This window comes from Lagopus muta, chromosome 10 (assembly GCF_023343835.1).
Source record: "Lagopus muta isolate bLagMut1 chromosome 10, bLagMut1 primary, whole genome shotgun sequence".
Lineage (NCBI taxonomy): Eukaryota > Metazoa > Chordata > Aves > Galliformes > Phasianidae > Lagopus > Lagopus muta.
Genome location: NC_064442.1, coordinates 5932462 through 5947345, shown reverse-complemented (window position 1 = coordinate 5947345; position 14884 = coordinate 5932462). Strand labels below are relative to the sequence as shown.

Below are 14884 nucleotides of genomic sequence, written 5' to 3'. Positions count from 1 at the left end.
TAATTTTGTTTGCCTTATCTGACCCCCTTCAAAGCCATGTTTATGTGGCACTGGTCAGAAAAGCTGGTATCAGCCTGTTGATTTGTTTTTCTGTTTCTCTTACAGCTCAACTCCAACCTCATCTCTGGACCCATATTCCCCCTGCAATAACAACTGTGAATGCCAAACTGATTCCTTCACTCCGGTCTGTGGGGCAGATGGGGTCACCTACCTGTCTGCCTGCTTTGCTGGCTGCAGCAGCACAGTAAGCAGCCTTTCCTCAGTACCTCTTGTCTGTAGGAATGAATCTGTGAGAAGTTAGCACGTATCTGGTAGAGAGGCTCATTTGCAGTCAGTAGTGGTTAAACCCCCAAAACTCAGATTATCCTTAGCTGTTTTTTGCTCTGTTGCAAAAATGCCCTCCTGCTCTGGCAGCAGCATGCCAGGGTCGCTCTCAAGGCAGGATGGCTTTTCTTTTCGTCCTTCTGCTCCTCCTTCAGTTTTTCCCTTCAGTATTGAAGCACAGGAACACAAGGGGAAATGTGCATGTATGTCCTTTGGCAGAACCCAAATCTTTTGCATGAGCTTGCTGGCCTGAGCTGTGGGAAAAGCTTCCCTCTTCTCCTGCTGCTCCCTATCTCCTCGGTTCTCCATCTGACTATGTTCACCCTGCTCAGTCTTTTTACTCTTTTTTCCTTTTGCTCTTTTCCCAAGTTTGATTCCTAGATAGATATGACTAGACCCTGATTTCATTCAGTTTTATTGAAGATTTCCCTCCGCTTCTCTGGCTTCTCTCTTTCACTCCTTTGCTCTGAGGCAATGGCAAGAGCAATTGTCAAGAGAGCTGAGATTCCATCCAAAGGCATTCAGCATTTCTCAGTTCTTAGGAATTTATTCCTTTAGAAAACTCCTGAAGACCAAACCATCTCTGTGTAAAGACGTGGAATTCTTAGCAATATCTCAGAGGTCTGGTTTTCCATTTAGTGCTGCTGAAATTCTAGCATCTCCTGAGTTACACCGTGAGTGAGTGGGAGGTGAGCCTGGTCACAGTGACCACTTGCAGCTGCAGTGCTTGTCACATGCAATTATCTCTCCATGGCTGCGTCTTTCCTTTCTGAATAGGCAGCAAAGGCACAAGCTCATTGCTAACTCTTGGTACGGATGACCCAGGAGCTCACACCTCCACTGAATTCCCACTCCAGTCTTGAAGATGCAGGCATTCCTTTGACAAGAGAGAAGCGCTATAGATTCAGGGCGCTTTCAGCAACCCCAGAAGGGAATCTGTGAGAGTGTGACCCAGGCCATGGTACATGTAAAGACGTTACCTTCTGCTCTCCTCTCAACAAGAGACACAACACTTGGAGCAGCAACGTGATGATTTTAACAAGAAGGCAGCTTGTCCAGGGCACACAATAGAGAATAGTGTCTCACCAGTTCCCTGAGCCCTTAGCAAGAGTACAACCAGTGTCGTTTGTGTCTGGAGTGCAGGAAGAACCACCTTGCTGTGTGACTCAGGGCAGAACTCTGACTCCTCTGGAAGGAGCACAGTAATGAAAATTCAGCTCTGCCTGTTCAGCATGCAGCTGCCTGACCTCGTGCTTCATAAGAGCAAACCTCCGAGCAAGAACCTCGCTCTCCCTTCCTCCACTTTTATTCACTCATTCTTTCTTATTTTGCCCTTTTGTCTCCATCCCAGAGTTCTTTTTGTTGCTTTGCTTTGTGTATTTCTTTGCAGTAGCATTTTAAACACAAATTAGTGAAGCAATAGCATTGTCTGGAAAGGGTATTACCAAGAGTTATGGACCAGTTTGGCTATGCAGTGGCCCTGAGGCAAAGCCAAATTTCCAAACCAGGTTTTAAACCCATAATCCAGGTAATGGCCTGTCTAGAGGGTCTTGTGAATGTTATATGCTCGTGATGAGCCAAGGGTTCCTTTTTACTGAGACATAAAATTCTCTGAATGCTTTATTTAACTTTACTGCCTTGGACGTTTCTGACTGCCTCTCTCCATTTCTCCTCTGTGAACAATTTCTAAAAGCAGTTTGTAGCTCAGTTAGTTGTTTCTTTTTCATTTGTGTTCTCTTACTGAGCTGGTTCCAGGGGTGCACCTATCCAAAAAGCTTTACGAGTGTCAGTGCTGATAGCCAGAGCTCTGGCACCCACAGGAAAATCTCTTCTGGGCCATGCCCACAAGTGACCCATGCATACAAAGCCTTCTACTGTACTTCTTGTACTGCTTTTCTTAACATCCCCTTCGGCTGGAGGTGCATGTTTTCCAGCCTGGCATTGCAATGGTGGCATTTCAGGGCTTTGCAGGGAAGTAGCAGCTTGTCCCCTTCCTATCATCAGAGCCAAGGTTTAAAAATTAGATGATTGAAAACACGGGAAATTTGTGTAGATAATTAATCCAAACGTAGGAAGCAAACTGCGTTTGTGCAGCTTCACATGCCCACAAAAAAATCTGCTGGCCAGTGGAAGTCTGATAAATGTGTGATTGAATGGTGAGGGGGGAGTTGCAGAGAAGGGAATCTGTAATAATTTGGCATGGGTAACAAAAAGTTGCTTCTCCACAGGGTGAAAGTAAAAGTCCATCTTTGATGTTGCCTTGTTTGATCTCTGTGAGTTGTGTAGCACATCAGTAATAAAAGATCAAAGATCTCCCAAGTAAGGATGAGGCACAGCACAAAGAAAGCAGATGTAGTTGGTACAAACTACTTGCATTGCTTTGGGACACCACTTGGGTACAAAGTGGTTGAAAAAATGGGTGGAGGGGCCAAGAGTCAGGGTACAAAGGTAGGGTCCAGTGACATGGCTTGTTATAGCAGGGAGATAAAGTTAGGTTAGTGGGAGGAGAATGGGCCCCATCGTTGCCAGAAAAAGGTACTTTCTTTCCCTCAGTGAGAGCTTGTTGGAAATAAGCAGCCAGTTCTTCATCTTTGCTCTGATGGAAGTTTAATCCCAAGATATTTCAGTACAGCTGTGCATTTTTAGATGGGTTTTAATCTGCAAGGCCGTGTCCTGGCTGTTTGGTTACCAGCAGTGCGCTGCAGTAAGAACCAGGAGTTACAGCACTGCACTGCTGTCACTGCACAAACACCTCTGCGGTGCTGCTAATTGCCACCAGCTCGAAGCCTTCAGGTGGCAGCTTCTAACTCACAGCACAGGAGTTTGTTATTTTAATGAGTGTTTGCCAGCAAGAAAGGCACCTGCATGTCTCCTCCAGCTTTCCTGGAGTTCTGCACTGCAGTCTCTCTTGCCCGCTATGCACTTGTGTGGAAGAAAATCATTTGACTCCTGCACAGAAGAAAGAGATCGGTGTCAGAAAGGCTAGAGCTCTGTCCCCATGGCTCCTTTACTTTAGAGGCAGTGAACCAGAAAGTGTGCTTCTGTAAAGTCCTAAGGGGACCCTGATAGAAAAGCAAAGGTACTTCTGCTTTGATGTGGTGGAGGGGAAGGGGAGGGATTTAGCTGTTTTTCCGTATGTTTTACTTTATGCCATTATTTCTCTTACAAACATGTGACCCGCAAACCCAGCAGCCCCATGAAGACAAGCCATGAATCATTTATGATCATTTCGTTCTGTATTCATTAAGGGATTTCTTGGTAGTATTGTGCTCCTTAATTGCATCGACATCCCCTGCTCAGAAATTCAGGAGGGTGAGCTGGAAAATAAGAAAAAAACTAAATCTACAACTGGCAAACAAAGCTTCTTTTCACACTCTGCACTTGCTGAAGACGTCAAAGAAAAATTCAGTCATTTCTCCCTTTCTGATCATATATTGATAAAATTTACCGTGCCCAACTTCAGCTTTTAGCTCTACAAAAAGTCTCTGTGAACCTGATGTCATTTGTTGGCCCCGGAGTGCTCCTGAGTTCAGCAGTGTCTGTGGCACGCAGCTGAAATAGTCAGCCCATGGTGGTCTGCTGCACCTCCCATGGCTGTCCCCTTCCCAGCACTCAGAGTGCTGGAATCAGGCACTCAACCTACAGCCAGGAGCGGGGCTGCAGACTTACCCGGTGTTAATGTACTTCAGTTTAATTGCAAGAGCCGAGAAGACAGAGGTAAAGTGGAAAGTAATTAGAACCATAATTTGGGGTTCTTTTGTGTCTCGGGGACAGAAATCGTTTCTTTATTCTTCTCTGAAGGAGTATAACTTGGTAATAATTTTGTCACAATGACATTTATGGGAGAGACTTGAAAGGAGCAGACGAAAGAAACAAGCCAAGGGACGGTGTTTCCTTGCTGGTTGCATGCATCAGAGCTGACACGCTCCTGAAACCCTTCCCAAGCTCCCCTCAAATAAGCACTTAGGAGTGACTTAATTAACTGTGGGAGGGCTCGTTGTGGCTGTGGCATTACAGAGGGTGAGCAGTGGGGCTGTGACTCTTGCTTTCCCTGAATCCCCGTGCTCTTCCGCAGAACCTCAGTGGCTGTTCCTGCCTCAGCTCGGTCCCTGCCGAAAATGCCACCGTCGTTCCTGGAAAATGCCCCAGTCCTGGCTGTGAAGAGGCCTTCTTGACATTCCTCTGTGTGATGTGTGTCTGCAGCATGATCGGGGCCATGGCGCAGACGCCATCGGTCATCATCCTCATCAGGTAACCCCGTGGCTCACCTGGGGGCTGCTCTCAGGGAGAGTGGGGTCATGGATGGTGGCATCCATGCTATGACCCCAGTGGTGCATTCAGTACTGGGAATAAAGGGATAGATTGTGTACAGTGCCGGAAAAAAGGGAGCATGGGGAGGGAGGTGCAGATGTGCAGCAGAATGTGGGCGTTACATCAGCAAAGTGGCAGTAGTGCAGCCCTATGTTCTTAGCAGGTAAGGGCTTAGTGAGATACCTGTAGAAATGGCCTGGAGATGTTAGAAACCATGGAAAAATGAAAGGGTGTTGCAAAGGTGAGTGTTGGTCAGTGCCGCCTTGGCTAGAGTTTGACTTCTCTCATCCTGGACCAAGTCCAGGAACAAAAGGAACTTGAAATTGTGAAGGACGTCTCTGAGTAGAGCCAATATGAATAGCTGAAGTAGCTTATTCAGATATCTGACCTTGTGTTATTTCCAGACACACAGAACACTTCCCCCTGTGATATAAGCATTATACCTAAGCCCACGTTTATCCAGAATTACTTATCTGTCAGGACTGTCACTTACTGCAAATAATAACCAGAGGCATAAATAGCTGATCCATTCTGCAGCCTGGAAAATTCCAATAAAGTCCAATCAATAAGGTTTGTATTAGAAGCACACTCTTCAGTGGATCTTGGACAGAACGGCTCTGTGAGGGCATGTCTCCCTGCAGGATACAAAATGAGATATTCCACCTACTGCTTCTTTTCTCTCTTTGCATCTACGGTAGCTAAAGGGAAATCAAATTTCTCGTGGTAAATATTGTGGCAAAAGCAATCTGAAGTTTGAAGGGTTCTTTGTTCAGGGGAACTGCCAGCACCTGTAGGATCCTGAATGGAGTTGTCTTCGTGTCGACTCCAAATGAGATAAGCCAGTCAGCCGCCAGGAAGGAGAATACAAGCAAAGAAAAAAAGGAAGGGAACATTAAAAACACTCATCTCTCACTTCTGGGAAATAAACAGTTCACCCATACAAACTAGCAGCTACACTTCTATCAGAGTTTTAGTTTTTAGCTACTAAAATGTGTGGGAAAGAGCTGTTCACCATATACAACCTCATGGTCTCTGTAGTTTTGGGTAAAGCATTGCTGGAAGGAGGTGCTGGCGTGTATTCATGGAGTCTCTGGCAGGGACAAGTGGTATCATCTGCTTCCTGTGGTTAACTTAAGAATGAACTCCCCTCTCTGAGCCAGCATGAGTTACACTGGGACCAGTAGCTTTGGCATGTACCTGAGATGGTCATTTAAAGAGAACTGAAGTTTTGGTCTGGAAACAATTCCATCAAATGTATCTCTCAAGATAGGAGAGCCACTTTGGGGTCTGGAGACTGTCTGGGATGATGGGTTGCAGGGGGGAATAAAAATATGAATAGGTTTGTCTTCCACTCCTCAAAGCCTTCTGATATTGCTTGTCCAGCATCTAAAGGGAAGCAGGTGCCATGAGGGCAGGAATCACTGCAAGTCCGTACCCCGAAGAATCTGGTGTGAGATTTGTTTGCTTCAGTGTCTACTAATTAGATGTCTTGTCTAGGAAAGTCGTTAGTTCACTGTTGTAGGCACTAAAGAAAGGTAGTATCTCCAGGTGGCAAATGTTACTTCACCCTAAGGTGTGGGAATGAACTTTGGTCTTAAATACAAAAAGGTGGACGGATGAACACCACTATTAATTAAAAACCCACTGTGAATTTTTCAGATGACTGTCAATTTTTTCATAAAATAAACCTTGATACTCTTTTCATTTCCTTTATTTCCCACTCTACTGTAGAATCCTATTTGAGCCAAGCCATTAACTACTTGAATATTTTTCCAAGAGTAGATTCTTCATGGCATTAAGTCTTATGTCGAGCCTGGGTAACTCTACTGAAACACAGCCAGAGGTTTGGGCTTCATGCAGGACTCAGGATATCGTGTTACATGGCCTGTGTAATGCATGAGATAAAGGCAGGTGATCAGGTGATCAGAATGGTCTTTTCCTAATTTAAAACCAATTGCTCTTTCTGGCTACTTTATTGGTATTGTGGGGATATATTTATGCCAATATATATGCAGTCACATGGGGATCGCTGTCTGCTTTCCAAGCCTTTGTATCCTCTGGGACATAAAATGCTATTATAAGACTTAAAACCAAATTAATGGTTTCTGAAATGCCAAAGATTTCTCTGAGCCTACCTCAAGAGAATACCTTTAGCCAGTAGCATCCTTAAGCTAAGCGAATTAGAAAGCCATGAATTATTTTTTAAGGCACCTATGAAGGCTAATACTAATGTGATAAACTGGGTTCTGTCCACAGCAAAAGGTGGGGCAGCAGTTGTCTTCCCAGTATAAAACAAATTCCATGAGAACTCGTTTTCTTGAGCATTTCCCCACTGGGAGGCTTGATCCAACGGTTCTGCTGAACATTTTGGTCCATCATCTTCCTTTCCACCCCTATTCCTTGTAGTCTGAGAAGACTCCAGATAAGAAGTTTTCTTTCCTCAGGTTGGATGTGAGGAAAAGTTTCTTGTCAGAAAGAATGGTCGGGCATGGGCACAGGCTGCCCATGGAGGTGGTGGAGTCACCATCCCTGAAGGTGTTCAAGAACTATCTAGGTGTGACACTAAGGGGGACGTGGTTATGGGCATGGTAGGAATGGGTTGGTGGTTGAACTGGGTGAGCTTAGTGATCTTTTCCAACCCTTGTGATTCCGCGATTCCAGATGATACAAATTCTCAACATCTGGAGCCTTAAAAACACGATGGGGTAAATGCCAGTTTGCTGAGATGAGAATTCCGTTTTTCCCCATTCAACAGCAAGACGAGCTGCTGTTGTTAATGACTTTGCTAAATTCCTGCACCTATCACATGGCCACCACTGCAATTACTTTTGAGGCTGTAGGCGGTTCAGGCAAAGGAAGAAGAAAAGCCACATTAATGACTTTTTGAAGAGGTGGTGGTGGCATCCTGGCTGACAGCATGGAATTGCCATGGGGTGTGTTAATGAAAGCAGAACAATAAGAATCGATTTCACTGTCTCCCTCTCCTCCCTACAGAACCGTGAGCCCCGAACTCAAGTCTTATGCTCTGGGGGTGCTTTTCCTGCTTCTCCGTTTGCTGGGTAAGTATAAAGATGTCTTGTCTTTCCCCCCATCCCTTTCCTCTCTCACAGAAAACACTATTTTTAATATGCAAGAGTTGATTTCTACTTTGTGCATACTTACTTGACATCAGAAATTGCAGTTGTCATGGGTGGGATCTGATGCGGTGGGGTCCAAGACCTCCCTGTGAAGAATATGGCATCCAGATTCCCAGAGGCACTTTTCCTGCCATGTCGATTGTGCTAATGGAAGAAAAAGTGGTGTTGCATGAGAAATGACCATTTCTGCCATGCTCCCACGCAGCCAGCCCTCTCCTATAGCTATTAACATGTCAGCAGCTTGCACAATTACTGCTTATATTGCGTATGGCTGAAGTAGAGGAATACGTATTTTTATCCTCATTTGAGGGACAGGACCTGTGTTACATAGGGTGTGTTTGTCCCTTCTTTCTGGTGTCTCAGAAAGGAAGACAGTAAAATGAGGCAGGCAAAGTCCTTGTAGTCTCCTGTGGGTTAATATCCCATTAAAAAGCAAATGGCTGTTCCTTCCTCTGGACCAGAATGTATTTCTCATGTGTGAATTAAAAGGAGCACACTGGGCTTTTGTTTGCCTGCTACTTATTTCTAGGTGTTGGTTTTTTTCCCTTTTAAAGAGATGGCTCCTATTTTACAACCCCTGTATTTCAGCTCATTATCTTCATGACCCATCACTGTGTGGGTGCACATGGTTTCTGCCTGTCTTGGAGGTGGGATTTGTATTTTTTTTAAGGCTCCTGCAGCAGAGCACTGGCAGCGCCTTCTCTGCTTGATCCCCAGTCACAAAGTTAAATGCCATCTTCTAGGCTGTAGTAAAGTTCTAGGAGGTAGGGGACCAAAAATCCCCGTAGTACCACTCATTGCCTTGAGTAAGTACTTTATTTTTTTTAGTAAGAACTCATTCCTCATGAGCTGGAAGGGAAATGGTGGTCCCAGACCAGTTTACATTAAAGCCAATTAGATTTTCATTGCTCTTGGTAAAGTAGCTGCAGTCATACAGAAAGCTCCATCAAGCAAATGCACCAAGAGCTCAGAGAAGTCAAAGGGTTGCGTCTGGATTGGGTTGGCTCTGGTTCAAGCCTTGCAAAGACAGCATTTTCCTTTGCTGTCAGTGCTGCTCTCAGGTTTTGGCCTGTCTCTGCAGCTCTTGCTGGCTGAATGTGGGGTGTCGTCAGGCAAGTCTGCAAGGAGGGTATTGCAGACTGTTGTTTTTGAAGAAGAAGGTATTTAAGGGGAAAGATTTTCTCTCTTTCCTATTCCTTTTGAAAGAGAGAAATCTTCTGAGATAGCATCATCTTCAATTCCACTAAAACTGAGCTCAGACATGTATACTGAAGATAAATAGATCTTCTTTTTCTTCCAGTGAAGAAGCCATAGTGAGAATTCAAACTCAAATCTTTATGTGTTGCTCTGTCACTGAGGAATTCCCTTGAAATAAGAGAATCCATCCCACAGAATATCAGCAATGTAGCTAGAGCCCATAGAAAATGAAGAGAAAGGTGCTTTTCAAGATAAGCCGGGGTATCCAAATCTTGCCCTTAACAATCTGACTAGCTTTACTGATATATTTTAAAAGCATTTTAGTTCACCTTTAGCTTTGACTTAAGAAGAGAGTGGTAATAGCTGCTTCTTGAACCAAAGGAGTGTATTAAATATACGTGGTATGAGACCCAGAGGTGCAATCGGAGCTAATAGATTTCAGTAAGACAGAAGCAGCTTTTTTCTACAACCCTGCAGTTTCTGCAATGAAATATATATAGCAGATTTTTTTTTGCAACACTTTGCAATAAGAGGGAAAGCATGATTGAATCTCTTTAATATTCACTGTAATAACATGAAACACAACTGAACTCTCCTGATATCCTCCTGGACATATTATCTTATTCCACAGGAATTCTGCTGTGAGAGAGCAGCATAACAGTGTCTTCATATAAATGTGCAATAGTGGTTTCTTGGAGTGTAAAGCGAAGTGGTTGGAGCCAAAGGTTTTTGAAAGCAGCAGCTGCTATACAGGGGGCTCTTGCTTGGGAAGTGCAGTGGCACAGCTGCCCAGGGAGGTGGTGGAGTCATCATCCCTGGAGGTGCTCAAGAACGATGGGGATGTGGAACTGAGGGATGTGGTCAGTGGGCACGGTGGGGTGGGATGGGGTTGGGCTGGGTGATCTTAGTGGTCTTTTCCAATCTTTATGATTCTGAGGCATTGAAAACATGGAGAACCAGCTGAAGCTGGAATGGGAATGATGGCATTTCTGAAGTCCAGCTTATACATCTCCAAAGCTTTGCATCAGCGTCTCTCAGCATACTAACAAGTATGGACTCACACCTCAAAATTATGGTCCAAATGCAGCCCTCCCTTAGCCCAAAAATCATGCAGCTGCTGTTTCCTTGCCGACTACCACATCTGGATGTTAGCCTATAGGTAGGTGGTATCTGGAGGCACCAGGCACACAAACTGTGCTCAGCAGCACAATCTCTTTGCCTGTTCGTGGCAGGAGTCTGGCTGAATTTTCGAGTGCTGGATTGAGTTTGCAGTTGTCCACAGGCTTCAAAGACAGGCATCTTTTAACTTAGAAGCAAATCCAGCTCAGCCTAGACTTTCCCGTCACTGCAGTGACAAACATGGAGCTGGCACTGACATTGTTTGCAGAACATAACTGAGTTTTAGATGTGATGACTGGAAGTCATGTTTCTAACAAACACATTGTCTTGTTTTTGTATCATCTATTCTTATTTACCACAGTCATGGTTCAGATATGTACCAGAAGCCTGTATAGCCTTTCTTTACTCCTGTAGTTATTAGCGTATAAAGAAAATCAAACATAACCTGCAGAGCTCTAGTCATCAACAAAATAAAAGAAAAAGATCTCAGTTACCACAGGGAACAGTGACTACAACCAATTTATTTGTAGTCTTAGGATATATGTCATGAATGTCATTATTTTGTTCATGTCGAGCTGAAGGAAAGCATCATATTCAAGCCTGGAAATGCAGGTTAATGATGAAATTGGATCCAAGATTAAATGCTTCCTGTCTAAAAAGTGCAGTCCTTGTGTCTATGTGCCTACATGCGTATTTATAGTCACAGCACCTACAGATGGAGTGATGCTGTCAGTGCCCAATCTCAGAGAGCTCATTGTGCCCACCTGCTGTTCAGTTCACATAGATGGTGTTCTCCTTTGCTTGCTGTCTTAGCATGCAACAGTGGGCTTTTTGGGTTTTGTTTCTTTTTCCCTAGGGCTTGTCCACTTCCAGCCTACCCTTAGAAATATAGCAGAAGAGGGAAAAATGGTTTGTGTTATGTAGAACACGCATGTTTTCTTCTGAGTGCTCCATCTCAGGGAGGTCCTGGAGTCACCATTCCTTCCTTGAGGTGTTCAAGAACAGTGGAGATGTGGCAAGAGGGACATGGCTTATTGGGCATGGTGGGGATGGGGGATGGGGTGGTGCCTGGACTAGATGATATTAGAGTTCTTTTCCAGCCTTAATAATTCTATGATTCTATGCTCAGTGCCTGGTGCAGACTGGGGACTGCGCAGTTGGGTGTGGATGATGCCCCACTGTTGGAACGATTTGAAATGGGGGAAGTTCTACAGCAATCCCATAGGATGGGAGAAAGTAGAGAGAAAAATGTCGCATTTATTGGTTAAAAGGGGTTGGAGTGATTGCTCTGTTTTTAGATTGCAGCTCTGTTGCAGAACGAGACGTGCTCATCAACAGTTAGCTGCAGTGGCTGTAGGAGAATCCTGCTGTGATATTTCATTTAATGGCATGCTGAAATTTTCCCTTCTTTTCATATTTAATCAATGGAATCCATTACAGGCCATGGCTTCTTCTCCCTAGATCAGGAGAAAGCCTACTCCTGTGTCAGGGAAAGGTCCAAAACCAGATCTTGGTGCCGCAGCTGATTTCAGACTGAACTGGAGTCTGTGACATCCTTCAAGTGAAAGCCCTGGAGTGCAGAATTACCAGCATCTAAACGGAGAGCAATCTACAAAGCCATCCTCCTCCTTTTTCATTTACCCCTCCATGTAGTCTCACTAGACAAAAAGCTTAATGAAAGACACTTAAACTTGAATAAAATCCTACCTGCATTTGGGATATAACCAGGAATCTCTTCCATAGACATCGACTCCAAGCTAAAAACTCATATCCGCACACTTTGTTTAGGTTGATTTAGAGCTAAAAAAGCCAGCAAATCCCAGGCTCCATCTGGGACCATTAACCTCGCTAAGTGCCCTCGCTTTCCGTTCAGTGTAATCACGTCCTCTCTCTTCATCATAAAGATCATAAAAGCATGATTTGTCTCTCTTATTTTGACAGGTTTTATTCCACCTCCGTTGATCTTTGGGGCTGGAATTGACTCCACATGTCTGTTCTGGAGCACGTTCTGCGGCGAGCAAGGAGCCTGCGCGCTGTACGACAACGTGGTCTATAGATACCTGTATGTTAGCATTGCTATAGCCCTCAAGTCTTTTGCATTCATCCTATATACAACCACCTGGCAGTGCTTGAGGAAAAACTATAAAAGGTACATCAAGAACCACGAAGGTGGTCTCAGCACTAGTGAGTTTTTTGCCTCTACTCTCACCTTAGACAATCTGGGGCGGGACTCAGTGCCCCAAAACCAACCACATAGGACAAAATTTATCTATAACCTTGAAGATCATGAGTGGTGTGAAAATATGGAGTCTGTTTTATAGTGACTGTGGAAGGATGGACTATATTAATAACCCGAGGGTCCTTTTTAATAAAAATGAGATGAGAGAATGAAGAAACAAAATTACAAGACAACAATGGCAACACAGGAAACTTTTGTCTTTTTCTCAAAGTCAAACCCAGCCGGGATTCTTGAGAACGACGTCTTATAGTGGGATCACTTGTGATATCCTGCGGGGTGATGGAGAAAGCAGGGAGCTACCAGCCCCTTTGGTGACAGTATGGGCTTCCAAAAAGGGAATCGCCAGAGGGCATCCTCAGAGGTTCATTGGAGAGCTCAGCCAACAGAGAGCCTTGGGCACGAGGTGTTGAGGAAGCAAGATGGTGATGGCAATGCTGGAAGAGGCATTTGCATCCCGAGGGGCCATCTATTCCCATAGTATGGGCTGAAGGATCCGCCCTTCGAACCTGGGTGCTGCTCAAACCCGACGTGCTCTGTGATGTTGCTCTGACACCAGCCATGAGTCCACGATAAACACCTTGAAAGCTGCTGGAAAGCTTCCAGGTAGCGAGCAGTGCTGTCCCAGCACCTGAGTCCTTGCAGCCGAGGCGTGTTTGCAGATCGCAGCTTTTGGGTTGTCTCTGAATAGCTGTGCTCGGATCTTTCAAACCCAGTAAAGTTGGAGATGTTTGCTCACGCTTGCCAAATGTGCTGTCATTTTTAAAGAGGGATGAATTCCAAATATTTGTCTGTGTAATCCTCTAATTTTTGAGATTATTTTCAAATCTATGTTAACCCTTAAATCGCTGACACTTTTCCATAGGGAGGGCTTACGCTGGTTTGGGGGAGGATCCTGTTGAATAATGTGACTCAAGGGGTTTGTTTAATCCTCTGCATTTTTTATCCATACGCCTTCATTCTAATATGCTACCAAGCCAATGAAGACACATAATATGTTTTTAAAAAAGAGAACGAACGCACTGTGTCTCTATAAAAACAGTTGGAGAATTATAGATAATATGATGATTTACATAATATAGTTTTTTCATATTCTATGTGACTCAGTGAATACATATATATGAAGGGAGAAGAAACTGTTTATGTTCTCTCCTGTTTTTAAAGATATATATATATATATATATAATTTGCAATCTAGAAATTGTGTGGTGGATGTTTTCTTTGAAGTACATGTGTGTGTGTATGTACCAGGTGAAAGGAATACTGACCTTAATCTTCACAACAGATATTTTTCTCACTTGAGAAATTCCACTCATTTCCATGGAAGCCATGTGAGGAAAGTAGAATAATCTCCTGGAAGCCACATTTTGCCCTGAGATGTGCAAAGTGTGTTCCTCTGGAAGGCTGGGTTATGGGAGCAGAGGCTGGCCAGCACTGAGCACCTCTGAAATGTTCGTTCACATCTTCAGGAGGCGGCCATGCAGAACAGATTTGCCTTTGCCTTTGCAATGCAGTCTTATCCAAGACTGCGGAAATCAAGGGGAAGCTTTCATCTGATTTCAGGAAGCCATCAGATCAGGCTTATTTTGTATGTATTATTTTTATTTTCCAAAACATTCCTGTTGGGAAGCAATACTAAGTGACTGTGTTTGATGGGTTTTCCCTGGCCAGAAATGGAAACCAGACCCGTTTCCACTATCAGAAGGGTTTTATGGGTCAGCATCATAATCAGGAACCTCCTTTTTTGTTTGTATTTTGAAGCTGTTGTGAACGTGCAGGTTGTTCAGAGAAGTGAGCCGGCGCCTTGATCCGAATGCTGGGCATCACTTCCATGCAGCTGATGGGCTGATCTGCCCCTGCTCCTCACCCACTGCTGGCAGTTACAGGGGCTGATAACCCACTACTCATTTTTAGCAGACCTTGCTCTTATCTGGGCATTTACACTCGAGTGTGGGGCGCCAGGCTGCCTCCACACGATTTGCTTCATGAACGTGTTTGTAATTTATGCACAGCATTACAAGTTCAGCATCAACAAGGGCGAAAAAAGGGTGAAATAGGTATATCAAACAAATTCCACTGTGCCAAATACTAAACAAATGTTACATCTGCAGATCTTTGGTTCTTGGTTTGCAGCCATGCTAAGGATCACTTGGGTAATGGAGGAGTTTAAGGGAAAAAAAGCTACAAATCTCTGCAGTGCCATTGTTAGGTGCAGTGGTAAATGATGCTTTTAGACCATTAGATTTGTTTAGTATATCCTGTCTGCTAGAATAAGAGATACTGCATCCATAAAACAATGAATTTAAAAAAGACACAGGGTGCATAACTGTCTCATAAAATATGTATAATTGTCAAGTATAAGCCTTTGGAATCATTCTGTACAGTTCTCTTCATTCTCAAAATTTATTACTTAGACTGCTGTCTTTTCAAATGTTAGCTCGTGATGCTGTACTGTACACACACATTCAGACTTGAACACAAATGTTGGAGAATGGAACCTTCCTCAAAGCCTGGCTCCTTGAAATTCTGTAGCTCCTTTTGTAATTCAGATTTTCTCCTC

General features: G+C 44.1%; 1 protein-coding gene across 2 annotated transcripts in view; it reads left to right on the top strand.

Annotated features, from left to right (window-relative positions):
- The window catches only part of SLCO3A1 (solute carrier organic anion transporter family member 3A1), a 113099-nt gene extending 99592 nt beyond the window's left edge, over positions 1-13507 (top strand). For both annotated transcript variants that reach the window (XM_048955746.1, XM_048955748.1), the window contains exons 7-10: positions 106-244; positions 4400-4575; positions 7630-7694; positions 12030-13507. In XM_048955746.1, the coding sequence (XP_048811703.1) occupies positions 106-244; positions 4400-4575; positions 7630-7694; positions 12030-12409 (760 nt within the window). In that variant the 3' untranslated portion in view covers positions 12410-13507. The remainder of the gene's footprint in view (positions 1-105; positions 245-4399; positions 4576-7629; positions 7695-12029) is intronic.
- The last annotated feature ends 1377 nt before the right edge of the window (positions 13508-14884 follow it).